The sequence below is a fragment of the Bombus vosnesenskii genome, unplaced genomic scaffold (genome assembly GCF_011952255.1).
Source record: "Bombus vosnesenskii isolate JDL3184/JDL3185 unplaced genomic scaffold, Bvos_JDL3184-5_v1.1 scf7180000013339, whole genome shotgun sequence".
Lineage (NCBI taxonomy): Eukaryota > Metazoa > Arthropoda > Insecta > Hymenoptera > Apidae > Bombus > Bombus vosnesenskii.
In genome coordinates, this window is record NW_022882976.1 from 1,240,525 (window position 1) to 1,261,650 (window position 21,126).

At 42.5% G+C, this 21,126-nt stretch overlaps 1 protein-coding gene across 1 annotated transcript in view; it reads right to left on the reverse strand.

Moving 5' to 3' along the window:
• The window catches only part of LOC117236029 (MOXD1 homolog 2), a 167,809-nt gene that overhangs the window by 33,177 nt on the left and 113,506 nt on the right, over nt 1-21,126 (reverse strand). The window contains exon 3 of the mRNA XM_033498605.1: nt 10,846-10,995. Within this exon, the coding sequence (XP_033354496.1) occupies nt 10,846-10,995 (150 nt within the window). The remainder of the gene's footprint in view (nt 1-10,845; nt 10,996-21,126) is intronic.

The following is a 21,126-nucleotide window of genomic DNA, read 5'->3' on the forward strand; positions in this document are numbered from 1 at the left end:
GTATCTCCACCATCTGGTGTCACGATACACTCTGCCAACTCCCTAGAGATGCACCTGATCAGAAATACGAACAATTGCTCTCGTTTTCCTGGACGACGTCTGCTCATTCAAAGAATGAAACTGCCACTTAGATAAGGTTGCACTTACGCATCACGTTATACGGTATACATCGAATTCCGTGCACATACACGCGACACGGAATACTACGTCCGACGGTCGGACGTGCATGCTCATGGTTTAGGGATGCAAAGTAAATTGCAATTTTTGGTTGCTCGAGGTGAACTGCATCTACTACTACTAGTAGTATTAGCAGCAGAGTTTTCTAATGACAACGAATACTAACAGCGTATATATACTTGTGCGATGACGTTTCTCAGTGTCTCTTTTTCAAGGGTCCCGCGATTACATGTGCGAGATTAAATTAACACGTACACGCGTCCTCTTAAAAAATCGTTACGGAAACCGGTTTCTTATTAACGTGACTGCTTTCCTCTTTTTCCGGCTATCTTTAACTTGGAATTTTAGTGGGATTCGGGATTGAACGGACGTTGTTTTACGGTTAAACTCTATTCTAAATAATGTGGCGTTTTAAATGTCGCGAGTGCTATTATAAGAAATAGCAACGGATGCGTCAGAACATACAAGATTGCGGGCAAACAGGAGAAAGTTTAAATTAACTTGCAATATCTGGCGGCTGTTAGCTACGCCAACTCCGATCTTAGGCACAGCCGCAGACATAATAGTTGCATTATCGCTGCCAACGGGTATTTCCTAGCTGGCATTTGGGGTCGAAATGATCGGACAGTTTAAACGTTCGGGCCAACACTTAATCGATCGGCTCGCGGTGGTTATCAGCCGCGCGATAGAAATGCGACTAAAGAGAAGACCGAAGCGCGAACTTTGTTCGACAGTTCGCGGGTAACTGTGATGCATCGATCGAAAAACGAAAACCAGACACCGATATTCTAGTTTGGTGGTCCTTCTTTTGCAATATTTCGAGGTGTGAAAACTTTTTGCAAGTTCATGGTTAATTGGCGAATGAATTTTATATAATATGAAGTTATTTCTTTAGAACCTCCAGGTTATCGAATCACCCGAACAAATCTTTAGTCCCGATGAATCCTTTCTTTGAAATTTCGTACATATGGGGACCATCTGGACGTTCGTCGTTTTATTCTCTCGTCACGGCTGCTCGATAAAAACTTGGAAATTAACCCTTTGAAAGATCGTCCTTACGTATAACGCGACTTCTCGTTTCCGCGAATTTCGTCTACCTTTTTGCTCCGACCTTTTTTATAGTGGTTTATTAAAAATTGGGGAAAGAATTCAGTAAAAAGTTCAGTTGGCGTTTAAAGGGTGGACTGGGGCGGAATTGCTTTCGACCGTTCGATTATTTTCAGATCATAAATCACAATCACATTTTGCTCACGAATCCAGGTAAACCTCGTTACGAACTATAAACTTCCGCGCGTGGCTTTTGATGTAACGCCGCGATGTGTACACGTCAGTATGGCTACAAGTGAAATCATTCGCTGGATCAGTTTTATTAATGGAGGGCCGCGATCGCGATCGGCAAGGCTATGACAACCCCGTCAACTTCCGAAAGATTAATGTCGTCTGTGTATTGCGTGAGACATGTTCTCTCTTCTTCCTCCTCCTCCTCTCTCTCTCTCTCTCTGTACTCCTCATCCTTTTACCATTTCGTCTTTTACCACTTTTTATGCTTGGAACGAGAAACCAGGTCGGTGCCGCCACATTTTTGCATATAAAACCGCAATTAATGATAATGGAAATTGTTTCCTCGGCAAAGCCATAACGCATAATCGTTATAAGCCTGGCTTAATCTCGCCGTTCGGTGTTTCAATAAAGAACATGTAGAACCAGGGTGTAAGGGATTGTACGCTTGCGTTCCGCTGCATATTCGTATATTCGACTCGATCGCACGAGCGTAACAGAGACAGTTCAACAAGGGATTAAACGATTATTAAAAGATACTTACGGAACTCGGATTTCACTCGTGTTTCCTAATCGGTCCTCGGAATAACAATGGTTAAGCTCTTACTGATAGGGAACTAGAGAACTAGACTGCAGTGTTGTTAATGTTAACACTTTCATCCTTCAGATTTTCCATCTCATTGATTTCAAAGTTACCACCGAGTAAAATATTCCATTTGACGAGATTTAATCACGATTTACCGTGAGTGATAAGAGGATTAATAAAAAAAATGCGCGTAAGCGCAGGTTTCGTAAGAACGCAGCTTAAAATCGCATGACTGGCTCTTTCTCTGTGGGACGTCCCTTTTCCGTTGTACAGCCACCTCCTTTAAATACGATCGCTTCCGTTTTGCATTAGCTTATTTTGTATGCAGCTAATTTACATGTCTAACGGCCACGATAAAATTGGTTAACGCTGTTCCGAGCTTGTGAGCGAACGCCACCTAATTTAAGCTACGGTGTAAGCAGTTAAGCTCCGTGGCCGATTTCGTAATATATATGTTGCTACGATTTAATAGCATCGAGCTCGGCAAGCTCGCACGCGTATAAACTAGTTCGTGTCCGCGGACCGAGCTAGAAAAGCTTTGACGACGCGCTTTTAATCTAATTTTACGACTGTACTCTGTGATCATTATCTCGCATCTTTTCGGACGAATTGATTTTGTGTTCGTTGAATTCCGCACGGAACGTCTATGAAAACGGATTCATAAAAGAAAGAAACACTACGGTGTAAAATACATAGCAAAAATGATACACAGTAGGAGTAATATTCCGGTTGTATTCTGCACGTGGAATGATTTCGGCTATTTTTATAAATTTGGGGCTATTTAATATTTGATGTCGCATGTCGACGAAAAAATAGAGAGCGGTGATCAGCCAGCTGGAAAAAAGAAAGAAAAAAGGATGATGAAAGAGACATATTTTGGAAAATTCTACGCTGAGTATCCAGACCTAGAGTAGCTATGATTTTTCATTTCCACAAATTACGAATAATCCACTGACGCGCTATATTCGCGTATATTTGTTTAGAAATAATCTCGTGGATTTACATGCATTCTTTTTCCAGGTCGTACATCGCATCCTACATTTGGGACGCAATTCTTATAATATGTCCGTCGAATATTGATCTACTGCAGTGCAGCTATATAAAGCTTTTCTCTCGATTCGTTCTTTCCAAGGTAACGAGGTTTTCGCATCGATCCGCACTTTCTTTTGTAAAACGAAATTAGTGTGGTACAGCGAAAAGTACTTTTCCCCTGGATTCTTCTCTTTTTTCCTTGTCATTTCAGCTTCGACATGTCATCGTTTTCAAATCATAAGTGTCACTCGTCTATCTGTCAAATGTTCTCGAAACAAACCCATCGTACGCTGAAATTTAAAATGGATATGGCTGAATCATACGACGACAATATCCTTGATAAAAAAAACTCAGACAACTTCCGAGATTGAATGCAATTGCCTGGTTAAGCTATGTACAAAAAATTGCATTGTAATTTTGAAGGAAGAAATGTTTCGAAATGCATCCGCTGCTTCGAGGTTCTTCCGCGCCATTTTCCTTTCATCATTTCGCCAAGACGAAGCTATGGGCCAGCAATGCTTATCCAATTTAGCCTCAAGCGTAGCGTCGATAACTTTTAGCTCGCGAAGGAAAGAAGAGCTTCTAAGGAAACCCTAGAGAAGTTTCGCCTGGTTGCAGCCATGGCCAGTAACGTGTCCAACAGCTTAATCTTCAACTAATCCCCCCTCCCTCTACCCGACGCCTGCGAGGAATTAGAGGTAATCCGAAACACGAGTTTAATGGCCAACTCCTCATACAATCACAAACTGAATGTTTACGCCCCGAATCTGCTACATAAACAAATTTACAGCTTTCGTCGATCAATAATTTGCTAATACCAGCTCCTTATACGTTTTAACAAATACAGGAAGAAATATTCATTGCAACAAGATAGTGAAATATTTAGAAAACATAATGTTCGCTGTTATGTTTTTATTTAATTTCGTTCGATCAACCAATGAATCCTCGACGTCCAAGTGACACATTGGAATTACGGTTTTCCTCCCATGTAGCAGAGGGCCAATAGCAGATTATCAAAATTCCGTCCGATTGTCACACAATTTCATTTAGAGGATGAAATAGTTTGATGATTTAACTTTGATCCTAATTACTTGGATCTCGTTCAGCCAGTTGATGTACCCACGTTAGTCGCCTTCGTCTCCTCTCTATTTGCTGCACGCGATTTTAATGCACCGACGATCGGATGGAACATGATCGGCAGATTGGAAACGTTCGAAGAGAAACAAGAGATAGAACAATTCAAACGTTTTCTTTCTCCGTAATCGCGTCACATTCGAAACTTCCACCCTTCTCTCGGTTGGAACTTTATCGCGTCGTTTCGAGTACGAATCGTGGTCGAGGGTGAACGCAACGCTGATTGGAACGGGATCCAAAAGACTGGGATTGATCGCGGCCATCTCGTGGAAAATCGCGTCTACTTGCCGTGTCGATAACAAAACGAATCTCTGGTCCGTCTGCCGGACTGGATTCTTCTAGGTAAATGTCAGTTCACAAGTTTTTGGTCGATTGGAAAACTTAGAGAACGGGGGAACTTCTTCGAACTGTCATTAGTTACCGAAGTGTGTGTGTGTGTGCGCGCGCGCGTGTTCATAGTAGGCAGTCGGTTTCACTCAATCTCGTCTGGCTCCCTTTAACAAACATGTTGACAACCAGCCGGATTGCCAGTTACGAAAAATGGGGGAGAACAAGCATCGGTGTAATTGGAATTCGCTTCCCCTGTACGATTACTTAAAAATTTCGACTATTTTGCAGGAAACTTCGAAAACGATCACTTTCGTTTTACGCTCGATTAAATCGATGGCTTTTGAATGTTCGTTCAAGAAGATCTTCGATTGGTTAGGAAAGTAAGTCGTAAAGGAAGCGGTTCTGCATAGTGGAAAGCTTGGCTAAGAGGATTACCCTCCGATAAAATTATCCGGTTAATTTATTGGGATCGATAAAAAGTCAAGTCGATTCATTTACCGAAGAGATTGCACGATACGAGGCGAAACATAGACTTCTCGATCGATTGAAATTAAAGGACAATCCATTCTACGCGTAATAGCATCGAAATGACCGATTAACGCAACAATTCAGTCTCGGCTGCGTGACGGAGGAATCGAATTTCTGCCAATAATTGTCTCCAAACGTATGTAATCTGGCGCCGGAGGGCCCGCGGAATCTCCTTCCACGTTGATTCGATTTCCCGTCGTACCGGATAGTAGCTTCCGGCAAATCCCCCTGGCGCCCTCTGCTACGACGCTACGGATCCACCCAATAAGATCGTCAGCCCACCTGGCGACTCTCCCGTTACTCCACCCCCTTAGTCCAAACCCCTCTTCCCTGTCGATCCCAAAGGCATCGGTCAAATTCGATTTTCCTTTTACATCGAACCGAACCATTCGGAATAGCGATCAGTTCTAGTGTCGAGGGAGGACCTTATTCAGGAAGTTCGCGTTGGCTACTATAGAGCCGGCCAGTCAACCAGCCAGCCAGAGGGAGTGAAGTGGTAAACTAGATACGGCTACAGATAGGAAGCGAATAGAAGCAGAACGAGGTCAGCTAGCCAATCCCCTCTGCAAGGCACACCAATCTCCCCACCGCACCAGTAACGTTCACGTGCATATCCTCCAGCTAGCGTGAACTCTCTTCATTTCCATCCTCTCTGTTTTTCCGCGGTTTTCCTCCTCGACCTCTTCGTTTTCCATGCGCTTTTCCGAATATGTACGTACGAATCGGCCGATTTCTCCCTCTCTCTCTCTCTCTGCTTCTCTTCCTTCCTGCGTTTCTCTCTTTTTTCTGGTTCACCGCAATCCTTCTGTATCCATTCCTTTCTCTCTCTCTTCCTCTTTACAATTCGTGCCGATTTTCCGTCACCACACTAGAGAGGATATCACGTGAAAAAGAGAGTGAAACAGGAACATGGAAAAACCGGACTACGAATCTTGCAAAGTGGAAACTGCCAGTGACGTCGGTTCCATTGCCAGTGAGGTCTGGGTTGCATAATACTACCCGACCGCAAAATCCTTGCCCGACTGCTGCTCCTTCTCAAAGGGGAACCCAGTTGCTACGTGCCGTAGAACTTTTGCGGTTTCTATCGTCGACATCCGACGCAGGAGTTCGCCGCTCGTTGACTCCAGCACGTCCCGCTGCGCCGTGTCGCGCTTGCCGCTCATCGGGAAATTTATCGCATGCAAAGGACCAAGACAGCATTCACTTTGACCGCGCGACCCGCGAGCATACGTAAAACTGGGTCGTAGATCCAATTGTTGGATATTTATTTGTCTCGACTGAAAAGTCAACACAGGCTACCGTTTACACAACTTCTATCGTTTCTGTTCGATTTCTGTTCCGTTTTCTTCCACGACACTTCACGACGCTACATAAGTAAATATACGTCTTACGCGAAACGTCTTCCAGGAATATTTACATTTCTGCGTGAGTCGGAGAATCTCCACACGCCAGAGAGAACTCTGTATTCTCGCGTTAGAAACTCTGCCTCGGTCGTCAGGGTTCGTTTGCGACAGCACACCATGGCTAACGAAATAATTACTGGTTTGCATAACTCCGCTTCGTGCAACTCGCGCTCGTCCAGGTAAACAAGCTTAATTATGAAAAATACATATTTCAATGCACGCCGAAACGTCACTCGTTTCTCCTTGTCATGACCGTACGACCCACGTACACATTCGTTAATGAACTAATTACAAGCACACACAAGAGTGATGCGCTAAAATTACCGCCCCGTAAGTAAGAGAGACCACGTAAGAACCTCTGCTCCCTTGGCTACATCTGTGTCGTCTACGACGTAGTCAAGTTTAATTTCACGTACCGCTGATGAGACCGTCTGCATACTAAAGCAAAGGCGAGGCCAGCCGCGCAATATTAATATGCAATCGAAGCCCTCTTCCATGTAAGCCTGTTACAACGGAACATCGCTTAATTTGATGCTCATTCGATTAATCCGCCATGGCTGTCGGTAGAAATAACAATGGTTCGAAGCCTCGTACCGGCGACAACCCGTCTCGTATGTACCTATTGCCAATTTGCAGCAGCACACGGATACATGAGAAACGCCGCTAGGTAGTTGTGCAGAGTATCGATAATTTGACGCGAAATCGACGCGTACCACGACACAAATTCTTTTCTGTCTTACGTTCGTATAAACTAAGCTCGTATTTTGTCTCGACTACTATGTCAACTACGTCGATCGATTGTCAGATTGCCGTGTAAATACGTCTTCGCGTTAAGAATTTTACGTGTACGTATATTCGTTCGATGCATATAATTAAAATTTGTTTATCTTATAGTTTCCCATTCAGCAAATAGTAACTATATGATTCTGTAATAGAAGACATTGAAACTAAATTTCTTTTCCTTCTCGTTCTTCGTCTATTTTGAAATACTATAATTTAATTTTATGGAATTGAAATTAATACGATGAGAGCATATGAGTTTTTCGCGACGATGTCTCATAGGAAAGTACATTTTATTACAGTTCGACCTATTTACTCACAGGTAACCCCGTGGCCGATCGTACCACAATCTTTTCAACCGTAACTTTTGTTCCGAGACAAAGAAGCCTGGTACGTTTCGCTTGGTGATTCAGCGATCACCGATAACCCTGTATAAATGTACGCTGTAACAAACCTCGCTGGTCCGTTTAAAGTATCTCGATCCACCTACGGATTCAGCGGTGCCTTCCGCGAGAGCCACCACGCTACCGGTTAGGGTCGTCCTACGAGGCGAACGTGACACGTAAAAATATCATGTAAGGTACCGATACGTCACGCGATCAGATAAAAGAAAAGGGGAGCTGACTTAGTCGTTTGTCGTCCCGATACAATCTCGACCCGCGGTGGCTCGTTTTATTTTTGCACCCAAGTATTTTGATGACTCAACTGTTAGATGGATATTCCTGCGGTCGCTGCATTCGCCACGTTCAGTTTCCTCGCAACGGATTCTCGAGATCGAGATCGCGAAGTAGCCACTGCCTGTTTCTTCTAAATTCTGTTTAGCGACTACGTGGAAAAGATCGGACTGAGCGACAACGAGATTCTGAAATCTTCATCTACATAATCATCTTCATCTACGCAGACTTCCTCGAGGTTTCAGGATCGACAAACCGATTTACTTTGTTCGTGTGCAGTTATTCAGTAGAATTTTGAACAGTTGTTCCGACTAATTAATTTGTACACTCGAGTCCTTAGAATCGGTAACCAGCTTGGTTGGTTCGTCTTTTCAATTTTTCTTATCCAAAGTAGAATAAACAGATGTTAAAGTAATTTTGTTCTCTACGAAAACGATGTGTAATTACTCTATTGACAAAGCAATCCTATTTCGCGAGTCTTGAGACGTGCACCGTCCAATCCAGAGGAATTCCTTCGTGTAAACGTGACAGCGTTTCTCACTGACTTCACTTCGTTCCCTGCTAATATTTGCGTTCCACGCGTCAATTATTTACACGAACACAGAAAGCGAATATTCATCGTCCGTCGAGTCGTTGCCAGACTTGGTACATGCATGTTCCCGGTGACATTCGTCGACTATCGACTACTACGGCTGTCGACGACTTATAAACGCTATTACCACGCAAAACATAAACTGTGCAATTATTTCCAAAGTTCGTGATCGGTTTATAGTCGCCTCGGGTTTCACGAGTCTACGTATAGGTACTAGAGTTAACGCGAAACAACCTTGAATGAAGACGTGGACAAAGGAAACGTTCAATTACCGTTTTCATGTTACTGGCCCTTAAACGACAATTAGTAATATGTAATTATACGCGTTCATCGACTAATTCGTTCGACAAACTTGTAACTTCTCTAAGCCTAATTAAGTCCATCTCGTCCTATGTCTTTGCTAATTAGCTTGTCTTTATCCATTAATAGTATTTTCCCTAAGATGCGTCCCTCGTTGAAGCAATAACGAGGAACTTTTCGGCCGTTGTTGCCGCATGTTTCAAACAATTTTGTCCGCGGTTCCAAAGCGACATTTGTTCCTAGCAACGAGTTGTGCTATGAAACAATCAACAAATATACTTGGAAGGAACATTTGTTTCTGTCGCGACGTGCTTCATGTGTTTCTTATTTGTCCTTAATCTCTAGCGCTTTGAGTGGAAACAGGCAACAAGTAGCAACTTTCTCAAGAAGCATGGAAAATCGACAAAATATTCGTCATCGTTGCTTCGGCAAAGACATAGCTTTAGTTTTATGTTTGAAAATAGACTGAAGACAGCGGAAGACATAACTGCATATCAATAGCGATATTAGCTATGCGACCAGTCCCTCGAAAGCATATCGTGGTTCAACGCAAAACGTCCGCTGTCCTGCTACACTGCCATAAATTTCTAGGCTGTATGTACAAAGTTCGAGCGATTCGCAACACGCGTATAATCTCTTTTATTGAAGTTGAAGCCGCGGTACCAACCGATTAAACGGCTCTATCATGGCTCGATCTATTTCTGAGTTAATTACTGGCGAAATAAAGAACTAGGTCGGCTTGGTCGTCCTATTCCGCCGCGTGGAATTCAGGGAACGAAGGCTGCCTGATGATAACGAGTCTTTGAATTTTCACCGGCCTATGTTAATATCTCCTCCTTCTCTACTCCCCTCTTTGGCTCGCTAATGATTCTGCATACCGCCCACGACTTTCCGTAACGCCGACGCACTACTTCGTTCTCGTTAGCCGACCGTGAACCGTCGTGAAATTCCTGACACTTTTGCTGCCGCTACGCCGCGTATTTGCTACCCGTAATGTCGGTTAATTAACGTTAATTGCGACGTGTAATGAATCGCGCTCGTATTTCCACGATTTCCCATTGTCGGACGCTACTGTGGCGATCCTATGTCGCGCCAACGCCTCGCGTTAATTTCTACTTTGCTATAATTCTAATCACTCGTATTGAGATAAATATTTTTGAATATCGCGTTTAGATCATGTCCGATTCAATCACATCTTCCTATCATTAAGCACTTTCATTTTGCACAGTGAGAAAAGCAAGTGTGAAACAATCACTATTGATACGTGTGATTTCTCGTTTCAATTTTATGTTGAAGAATAAAAATGGTTTCTAATATGTAACTAAGTTTCGTTATTCATAAAAAGGACATACTACCAACCTGTAATTATATCTGGCATATATTAATTACCATATTAAAAGTAATGTCATAAAAGCAGATAGATACATGAAATTACGTTTCTGGCTTAATAAAAACCTCAGTAAATATAGCTAAATGCATAAACTTTGAGTAACTGGAAAAACAACAAATCTGAATCTTACGTAAGATCATATTAGAAATGCTCTAACGATCGCAAGGCAGTTCTAAATTAGTAGTTCTTTGAAAAATGTAATTTATATCATCAAGCAATATATGTATTTGAACGTTGTAAAATACCAGGTTTTCACGATAAATTTACGGCGAAATGACACGGATGGTTAATATCGATTCGTGGTTCTGTTTTTGTACAGTCTGGTGACGGTATGTAAACGCGAGACAGTTACGAAATTGACGGCAATTTTGCAGGATCGCGAAATTAAGTACTTCGATCGTGATGTATACCCATACGCTTGCCATTCCAACAGAAGGGATTAATTATTTAGCGCGCTGTATATAGCTGCGGTGCACAATTTCCTAAAGAACCGCGATAAATAATTCCTCCTCGACCGGCTGGCATCATGCTCGACTGTTCAATTTTTCTCGTAAATCTGTCAAACGATCCTCAGGCGAGCACTTGGCGCGCTACGCGAAATTATCTTTCACGCCGGAAGCCATATAAATCAAACCACCTACCGTGATCTTAAGGTCCCGCGGGTCGCACGTATCGTATCGTCTGCTGAAACGAAGAACTGTGTGCGTCTTGTTCTCGTAACCTAGTAGCAGAGAATAGTCTTGGCTGGAGTCCATCTGCGGATCCTTGCTAGAATTCTTCACGTGTCGATCCTGAAAAGAGTAACAATTTTGAGTTAAACTTTTTATCCATCCAATAGTAAAAACGTTAGAATAATTTATAAAGAAGATTGAAATCATTTCCGAGAAGAACTTCTACAGGAGAACAAATTCTATCGAACAAGCTTTTCCAAGCTCTCAAGTAATACTAACTAACTAACTTCATTTAAGGTTCAGTAGTTTAAAATCCCATTTTGAACTTTGCACAAAATAATCAAGCTTGACGTATGTTACAAGAAACCATTAGCTTTTAACGTAATAACGAAAAAATGAGGAAATATTGTGTAGCCATATTAACTGCAATCAGAGAAAATGTTAGAAACGAGAAAATGATTCGAACAAATCAACCATGAGATTGTTTGTATCACTTACTCATTTTTAATAATAATCTATTTTCAAACGTAGATTACAAAGCAAATTGCGCAGCTTGACTCAAATATCTTCCTGACTCAAATAACTCTACCTTATCCTATACATTCTTGTAAACTTTTCGCACGTTCCATACATCAGACATTAACCGAATCGCTCATTAATAACGTTGAATCACTCCTGTTTCTTGCGTGGTTTCTTGTCCCCGTTCTATTCACCAACGCAGAAAGATATCAAAGCTTCCGAACGAGACAAGAGACAACCGTGCTACCAGGCAAAGGCAGGGAACAGGAGGAATGAAACTATTCGCCGCGCCGTCTTTTTCACCGATCACCTTTTTTACACGGGGCCGACGCGTTTCGAAAGCGACACACCTACCACCTGAGCGACGTAGCCGGCGAGTTAGTTAACCGTCCCATGGCGGCACTGCGAGCACCGTAAGGACCGAATACAAGTTTTTCTGCGAGAATTCCTGGTCACCGTCTCGATATAATTATCCGCGGTTCGTGTCGGCCGAAGACGCGCTGCCTGCGACGCCTTCCAACGCCATTGTTCGCTGGTGGACCACTACTCGACTACTTTTTTCTTTCCCGTTTCGGCGAGCTTTATTAGAATTTAATTTACCAGCCACGTGAACCGGCCGGTACCTGCGTAACCGTGCGCCGTGATCTCGAACGAGTCACGCGTGTTATGCTTCTGGCCTCCTTTTGTCCCGACATTCTTCGACTCGCCATTCGTCTCACCTGCAAGTTTCAGATGGAAGCGTACACGGGAACGAAAATACAGTGTACAAAGAGGTAGAAAGAAAAGGAAAGTAAAATGGAGAGGGGAAAAAAGAAGGGAAGAACTCGAGAATATCCATTTATGTTATCCTCGACGCGTGAAAGATTCGAACTAACGTGGCAACTGTAGCCTGTTCTGATTGGATATAGAATATAAAACGTTTGCAATAAAAAATTTAGCGGGCGGACACATGCGTGAGGGAGCCGGATGGCAAAAACAAGAAATTGTTTTAGCGATAAAAAAAACCGGGCGCAGGTGTAGGAACTCAGGAAAAGAACGATATTGTCAAAGTTACTTAGCGTAGCAGACGGTGCTCGTTTCGACTCTTATAGATTTCTAGCACGCCCAGATTTTTATTAACGATCTGGTCAACCTTCCGGCTTTTCCTCTTCTTTCGTTCTTTACTTTTCTCCTTCGTTGCTCTTTTTCGATCTTCTTACACCTTTCTTTTCTTTCTTGTCTTTCCGCTATCAGCATTTGCAATGAACATGGAACTGCTTTAAAATGTAATGCAGTGAATCTAGGAGAAAATTCGAATTCCTGGAAGAAACAAGAACCATTCTTTCGCTTTGAGAACGCGACGATCGTGCTTTGAAAAGCTCAGTCCGATATTGCCTTCGCGCTTAGCGTGAAGGCTTCCAAGCGAAACAGAGAGAAGAGGAGGACAGGAAGGGTCTTGCTTGTGCACGCTGATAGCTAACAACTACCCTCTTTTGTCTCAGCACGCGGGGAATCCGCGTCGTTCGGAATAAGACACTATGGAATTTAAACTGGCTCGGCTATAACGTTACTCTTTATTGCCAGCTTAGCGTCGTTTTAATCTTCCATTGCAACACCACACCAAAAGAGAACACAATCTGTTATACATATACTGTCAGAAACTTTACCTCTTCGTATATATTGTATGTTATTTAATTTTCAATAATAATCACGAGACTCGACGAGTATTTTATCTCTTAAAACGCCATGATGTGGTACCACAAACCTGAGTCGAGAAAGACCTGAAAAACCGCAACAGTTCGTAAGTCAAGAAAAGTATCTGCGGCCGAGTAATAAATATTTTCCACTGTCGTCCCGCGCAACTTCTTCAATTTCCGCCGCCACATCGGAAATGGGAAGCATATCTTTTCCTCTCCTCGGTAACCCTTACTGGCAGTCGACGCACGACCGATTGGAAAATCGGACTTTCCTCCTTCATATTACTCTTACACTCTCTCTTTGTTGCATCGTGTGCAGCTTATACTTGCACAATACCTCTTCTCACAGTTCTCGATTCGAAGACTCACAGAGGTTACTGTTGCGTTCGAAGTACGTGCTGAACGACAGAAGCAAATCAGATCGAACCAACCACGATTGTAAACCTGTCAATGTGTACTAGCTTTCCTCTTGCGATGCACACGAAGAACAGAAAGGAAGAGTGAAAAGGGGAACACGGAGAGTATGCAGAAAACATGGTTCTCACTGGTGAAAATAGTTCGCTAGCGAAACGAGTGTTCCGTTTCCGTGAGTGTCCCTATGCATCGCAATTGTCTTCTTGTCCCACCAGCCATTGTACCGACTGTTTATTGCCATTCACGTATGAGCGCGGTTGATACCGCGGAACGTTGCATATTATCGCGAAAGAATGGCGAACGATGAGTGGCAAGTGTTCCGCAATTATACGAATTATGTCTGCGCCATTCAGAAGTCCGACAATGCCTCCTCCATAGATTTAACTGCACCGATTTAAATGAAAATTTCAACTTCTGTTTCGATTAGTCAGTTTTTCAAACGAACCACCGCTCTTATGGATATGTATCAATGTATTTGATGGTGATTTTTATTATATATATCCAATATGTATCAAGAACAGTATTTTACCTACAGTATTTTTTATTTACACTATTTATTATTTACAGCATTTCAGAACATGATTTTTTAAATCAATATTTCTTTTTATTACTGATTTTACTCTCATTTTATTCTCTTCAAGAGCTCGCGAAAGTTTCTAAGAAACGTTTTATATATCCTCTTGCATGCAACGTTCAACTCTGCTCATGCGTTTACATTTTACACACACTTCCCCATGGAAGTATTGAAAAAATCAGGAAGTGTACGCTGTTATAATACGTTATCGCAATACGAGTGTCGTTTCCACGCTGCACGCGTCCCACGGTGCTATGGCCTTTTCTTCCCATCGACTGTCATTCTCGTGTTTATTGTCACGTGGGTGTCATGTTATAGCAAAAACACGCGGTACTACATAAGTTGTTCGATTCCATACAGCTACTTCATTATGCAACGCGCGTTGCAATTATTTACGCAATGTCCGTTCCGGGTAAATGTCGTGGAGAATAGAGACGAAGTTTAAATGGGCGGAAGGAGGTCGGCTAAGCCTACACGAGCGAAAGAATGTTTTCGAGAAAGACGTACGTAAGCGTGCAATTATACGATATACGAAGCTACGCCGCGCCGCTGCCCTTGTATTGGAACGTTTTAAAGTCACGGTAAAAAACGGACCTTGCATCGAGTAAATTAAAGTCGTTTCCAGCGATATCGTACAAGGCGTATCGCGATCTATGGTCGCAGCCTGGTGAATGGGCTTGGAACACGGAATGAATCAGAAAATTTCCTGTAAGCAACAATGTTCTGTTCAATCATGTTTTCCACTTAGGTGATCGTTTGGCGCGGTTCTCCTGTGAAACTTGGACGTGCAGCTTATGCAGCATTGAAATGGCTGCGTCTGAGGAACAACGCCAAATAGGACGTGTGTTTTATCGCTCTTCTGGCCCTGTTTCATTCTTAAAATAAGATTCAATTGCTACCGGGAAACAGAATTATGTTAAAATATTGTCGTGTGGAATTACTTATCGTTAGGGCAGAAACGCGACTTTCAATATATTCGACGAGTCGGAAAACTCGAAAGAACGAGCTCGATCGAGTTATCAACGGCAGTCAATGAATTAAAGCCTCTCCCCCTACCACTTTCACCAACCACGCTCGTTATCGCGATATCGTTTCACCGATCAAGCAATAAATTGCTTTCGTCGCGACCGTACTTGTTAGTACAATTTCCGATATACCCGGTAATCAAATAGCCCGGCAGTATCGCTTAATCCGCAATCAGATCCGTAATCTGCGATTGAAAATTACGATCACCGCTGAATCTTCGGTAAATTCAATCGTTTCGTCGATTTCGATCGCCACAGTCGAGACACACGCGTGCCATATATTTTACCGATGCCTCGTGTGCACGCATACGTGCACGCGCGTTGCCCGTGGTCCACGACATAATTGTCTTGCTAGTTCTATCGGGGCAGGTATCTCGAGGTTTGGTGGACAGTGTGCTCACGTTGCAACAACAGATTCCACGCGTTGGGAAATTATAGCAATTACGTTGGGCCAATTCACTCTTGTCGCGTCCCAACGTGGCGCGTCATCGGTGACGCTGAGAGGACAACGCGACTATATACCGCGTTAATGATCTAACGCTCATGTAAATACTCTACGCTCAACCGGCGACAAATCTCCCGATTCCAAACGGAGAAAATCTCTCGCGACATTGCTATGAACGCGTTCGGTTACGCGCGCTTGTATCCGGACCATGTTCACGGCGGAAATAATTATCGGACGCCGTGATCGTTAATAAATTGTCGTTGCGTTCTCGTTTGCGCGTTTTCCTCACGAACTTCCTTTCTGAAGAGAGTAACGCACGAGCGAACCAACGAACAAACGTGGTCTAGGAAAACGTTTCCGGAAATACCATGTCGCGACTCGTGGCCAGAAAGTTTCTTTATAATATCGAGTGACACGAAACCAACGAGGTCGGTTGTCTGTTCATGTAATCAAGCCCAGTTGTATGTGTGTGACCGCTGTTTCTCACAGTTACCATCATCGTGCCGTGAATCTGCGTTGCGGTTCTACGTAGAGAGAAATTATGCCAATTAGGTAGAATACGCTGCTTCGACGGCAGCTATTGTCTCCTATCGTTTCGAGTGTAATAAGAATTATTCGGTGGACAGCGCGAGCTCTATGGCGGAATAGAAATGACAGTGACAGAGAATGGAAGGTACATATCTAGATAATTGGCAGCAAATCCGTGATGCGGTACGAACAGCTTCGTGCCGAGCATATTACCGTCCCCATTATTTTCACAAAGAAAATGAAATATAACTCGATATAATATATAATTTCATATAACATAATTCGACTTTTTGTTCGGAATAACTACGTGTTTTCATGTTTGATTAATAGTTGGCCGCCTTCTGAGTTACGTATTCGTATGCATATCCTTATATGCCAGATTGAACAAATATTATACGCAGTAAATATATGGACAACAGAAGTTATTTAAATTGTCGAAGGGGGAGCGATTTTTACAAAATTAATGATGTAATTTTATATGAAAGATGTAGAAGGTGGATTTCTTTGAGTATTACAGGTCGTCCGATAAATTCGAACAATCTGATGGTAAGTGCAGACCCTTCTTGGCATTGACGCCTTCTCATCGGCATGCCCGATCGATTTCACGTGCCGGACAATTATGTCAATTACTCTGTCCCGATTCGCCGGTCTCGATAATGCGACGCGACGTCACCAACGCTGACAGCGGCATCCTACCGGAGCTAATGATCGCGCTTAATGGGCTCGCATGGCGACAAGAACGAGATCGATGGCCGAAATTCCCGGAAGAACCGCGACAAATCAGGAATCAAACGTAGTCACAGATGTTCTTCTATTGCGATTGATCATACATGGTATGTGTATAGGTGTTGCTACATATATATTATATAGGTATTCTGTCGATTTTCACATCGATTTATAGTTTAACTTTACCTTATCCGAAGTTTACTTTATCATTCACAAATCTCTGACATTTATTCCTTAGAACGTTATGACTAGTAATTTTATTTTTTAAACATCTTTCCTTGTATTCTGGATCTATTTATTTATTTATTTTTTATAATAATACTGCTTGTTATTTTTATTTAATATTCTTTCCCAGATATGCTTGAAATTTTGTTGTTAGGATTTCTTTTTTGATGTGTTTCTACTACGTTTGTATCGTTGAAATTTTTTTATGATAGCCTTGCAATATTTTTTCTTATTGTCGAAATTCTTTCCGTACCCGAATCAAATCTCCTTTAATACAGAACTATAAATATATCTCAATTGACTTTTGAGACTGAATATGACTCTAGATGTCACTGTCTTTTTCAGATGCGCCAATGCAGATTATTTGAAAGGTAGAAACTTAGGAGATTAAATTAGAATGTAGTTGAATAAATTAAATCACAATATCTCTAAGGCATCTACAGTACTTCGACCAAAATAACTAACTAAATTTGGAGCATTTAAAAGTCACGGGTAAAACAACTACGTTTTATAGAAGAACAATTTTACGATTTAATGCAGATTTATCAATATTAATTAATGCAGAATATTAGTTAAGATAAATTAAAGTAACAACTAACAACCTATGCTTCACATACGAATCTCATAAAGGTCTGACGTGTCGAAATGAGAAAAAGGCTCAGCACACAGGAGAACCGTCATAAAGTGATTATCGTCGTGCGACGATCTACGCCACGGTGGCAACCTCCGACCTCCGGTTTGTCGCAATGCGTACAGCGAGGCCGACGGATTTTATTCGCCACGCTCGCTTCCACCGGCCGTAGCACGTAATCATTAACACGACGTCCGTGGGACATTCCTCTATCGTGGACGTTGTCGTTATCAGTTGCCGATAAATAAACACGATGCTCGGCCACAGCGTTTCTCAGGCGTGAAACGATTCGAGCGTCCGTGTTCTCTCGAAATCATAAAATTGATAACGACAACTGCACGCACCCATGGGTTCGTGTTTATCCGCTGCCGCGAGAAACGCCGCACCGGCCCTCCAAAATGGCTACAAGAGTTAATGACAAGTGCTCGTGCGATAACAAAACTAAGCACGAGCTATTGCGTGCGCGAAAGTAGCCATCCGTTGCTTCGAAACATGCGATAGGAATTCGCCAGTCGAGAACCGTTTCCTTGCTTGTGTTGTCACGAGCAATTGGTCATGTTGTTACGAGGAAAAATAGCGAGGCTGACGATGTACATAGGTGGTTTACGATTGATTTGAGTCACTTCTGCAACGTATCTATAAAGGTATTTCTACGATGTTACCGTGAATGGTAGGGGATTTAGAAATTTATTATAAACTCCTTAATAGGCAGAATGGATAGACCTACCTGGTTCAGATAGGTCTGCTCCTAACAGCTCGTGCAAATCTATCACCTGACCTAATGTATCACCAAATGTACTAAGTTTAGGGATTCACTTCGAGTTCTCATCTATGTACATTTAATTATTTATATTGCTAACTGATAAAATACTTTAAAATAAAACTTTAAAATATCAATAGTTGCGACAACTGCTTTATCAAACATAATAAAAAATATATTTATAATTTAATTTTATTAAGTATATATGTAATGCGTAACAAACTCTATGGAACATAAAAAGTTTCGTAAAGTATCACTCCTAACCTGGCGAATCCTATATAAGGAATTAAGAATGCAAGAATTAAAGTGAATTTTCGAAGAAAGGCGAATAAGAGACCAACGACAAAGTACCGAAATCGGTGCAAGTACGCATACAGTGATTTAACGCAACTATGGGGGATTCATAGCAAATGGATTTTGCTCGAAGAGTAGAGTTATTTTTCAGGCGGATCGAACGCTCTACGAAATTCCTGACAAACCGTACAACTCGAACACGTATGTTTACAATTGACACGATTACTTTGAAAGTAGTAGGCAGGGAACGAGAGCCGCAAGATCGGTCGATACAAGCATTGAAAGTAGGATGAGAAGTCGTATGCACGATCCGCTAATTGGAACGAAAGGCAGGAAAAGCTTTTAAGTTATCGAGTTGATCTGTGAAACGGAAACGCGAGAGCAAATCATACCACGGATCAACGGTAAGAACGCAACAAAAACGAAATGCATATAACTTTATTCTTATCGATGTTATCCAGTCGATAGCCAAGCGTTCAGCCAACGTGTTCTCGTTCATTCTCCCCGTCCTTCTGCCTTTTCGTCTCTTCCTATCTTTGTCTCTTTCCGTCGCTCGAAAAATCATACATTTGATAAAGTTAGCGGAAAGTAAAACCGGATAAGCACGCATTCTCGACGAAACACGCGAGAACGAAAGAATGTAGCGGCGGAAGTTGCCAGCTCCAAGTCATCAACGGGAAGATAACAGTTGCTGATGCATTTAATCCGATAGCGCCGTGTTTTCCACAGTGCTTCAATCTGTATGTGCGTCCGCCGCAAAATCTCCTAGCGCGACGATATTGCACGCTTTCAACGTGTTTGCTTGATACTTACGACTCTATTGTCCAAAATTAGAGAACGCGCTGGTAATACAACTGGAAAAGGAACGAAATAATTTTTTGACGCGAATTAAACAATAAAATAGAATGAAATTAATTCAACGAATTTCCCAAAGCGCACACATGGGACATTTCGTATACGTATTACAGTAAAATAAACAACAGGTTCCATTTCATCGAAATATTATTCACCATTTGTTAGACTCCACTGTAACTCCTTTCTTCTTTAGCGAGTCTGTTCTTGACCAGGTTACGCTATTTCCTCTCGATACGTAACACGCTTCCAAAGCTTGAATCAGGCGTAAACGGCCGATGTCGTGTCAAAGAATGTCCGCTGTGCGGCTTTTCACCTTAACAGCGCGATTACACGAAGCCGGATTAATAATTTAGCAGACTTGCGTCGAGCGAAACATTGTTCCGTGCAACACGATTCCGCGAGCACGCGGCTAGCCTGCACGACATAATCGATATTTCAGCCAGAACAACGACCTTCGATTCCTCGTATTCCATTTGCCCCCGCGAGGATTACAATCCCGACAAATTCGTGCGTCTCGCCGATCGAAAGTAAAGCTGTGTACGCCGGCTGAATTACAATTACCAGCCCAAGAATCGTACTGAAGTACGATGCCCCTCTTTCGTGTTACCGTTCGTTCCATGAATGACTTTCGACTGTGTCTGCTGTGAAATTTGTTTCCCTATCGGAGGTTGAAAGTTTTGATCGATCAACGACTCGAAAAGAAAGTAAGGCGTGCGAAGGCAGGCGTGAAAATCGTTTCGTTACGAACCATCCTTAGAGGATCGACGGTAGTGCACGTTTTACGGTGATGAGTCTGCATAAATTGGTGTTGGAAGTCAAAGGTCTTGGGCGTCGATGAAAAGCAGCGAGAAGGAACTCGACGCGCAACTCCCGTCGATTTCTTCCATTTGCAAATCAATTCGTTCCTCGACTACCACTTTAAGGTTTCGTCTATGAGCGATTTCCGAGAGGATTACTCCGGCTGCGAAGAAAGCCTCGCCGATGGAGTAGAAGATAGAAGCAGGTGTCGAGTGGCGCATTATCGAGAGCAGTGCCTCGAATCCCGAGAATTTACTGGAAATTATCGAACGGCAGGAAAATGAATGTTGGATGTACCGTGCGGATGTATCGCCTTTGCAGAGATTGAGCGCGACTGACGTATCAGATAGCGGAAATATTTTATTCAAGACATTACCCCGTATTGCCTTGGAATCGTAAGCGGTAGCTCTGGACTTGTTACAGATGAAGACAATTACGGGTCGGCGAATTGCAAAAGATTGCACGGGATGGCAAAGAAAAACAAAACAGGGATACGGGTAAAAAGTTTCATGAATATCAAAAAGCTGGTAACTACAAATTTCACGCTAACCTAAATTTCCTGGCTATACTACCTATCCTTCCGTGTGAGTAATATGTCGATATCGGTGCGTGCTACCGTCAATGTGAACAATAAATAGCTCTTACTGTTAGAATCGTTTGTATGGCGTACATTATACACTTATACTATAATATATCTCAGTTACTCATATAATAGATGTTCTCCGACTTAGCTAATTTAGTACAACATAAATTTTCATTGATTAGCACGTATAGTATGGGT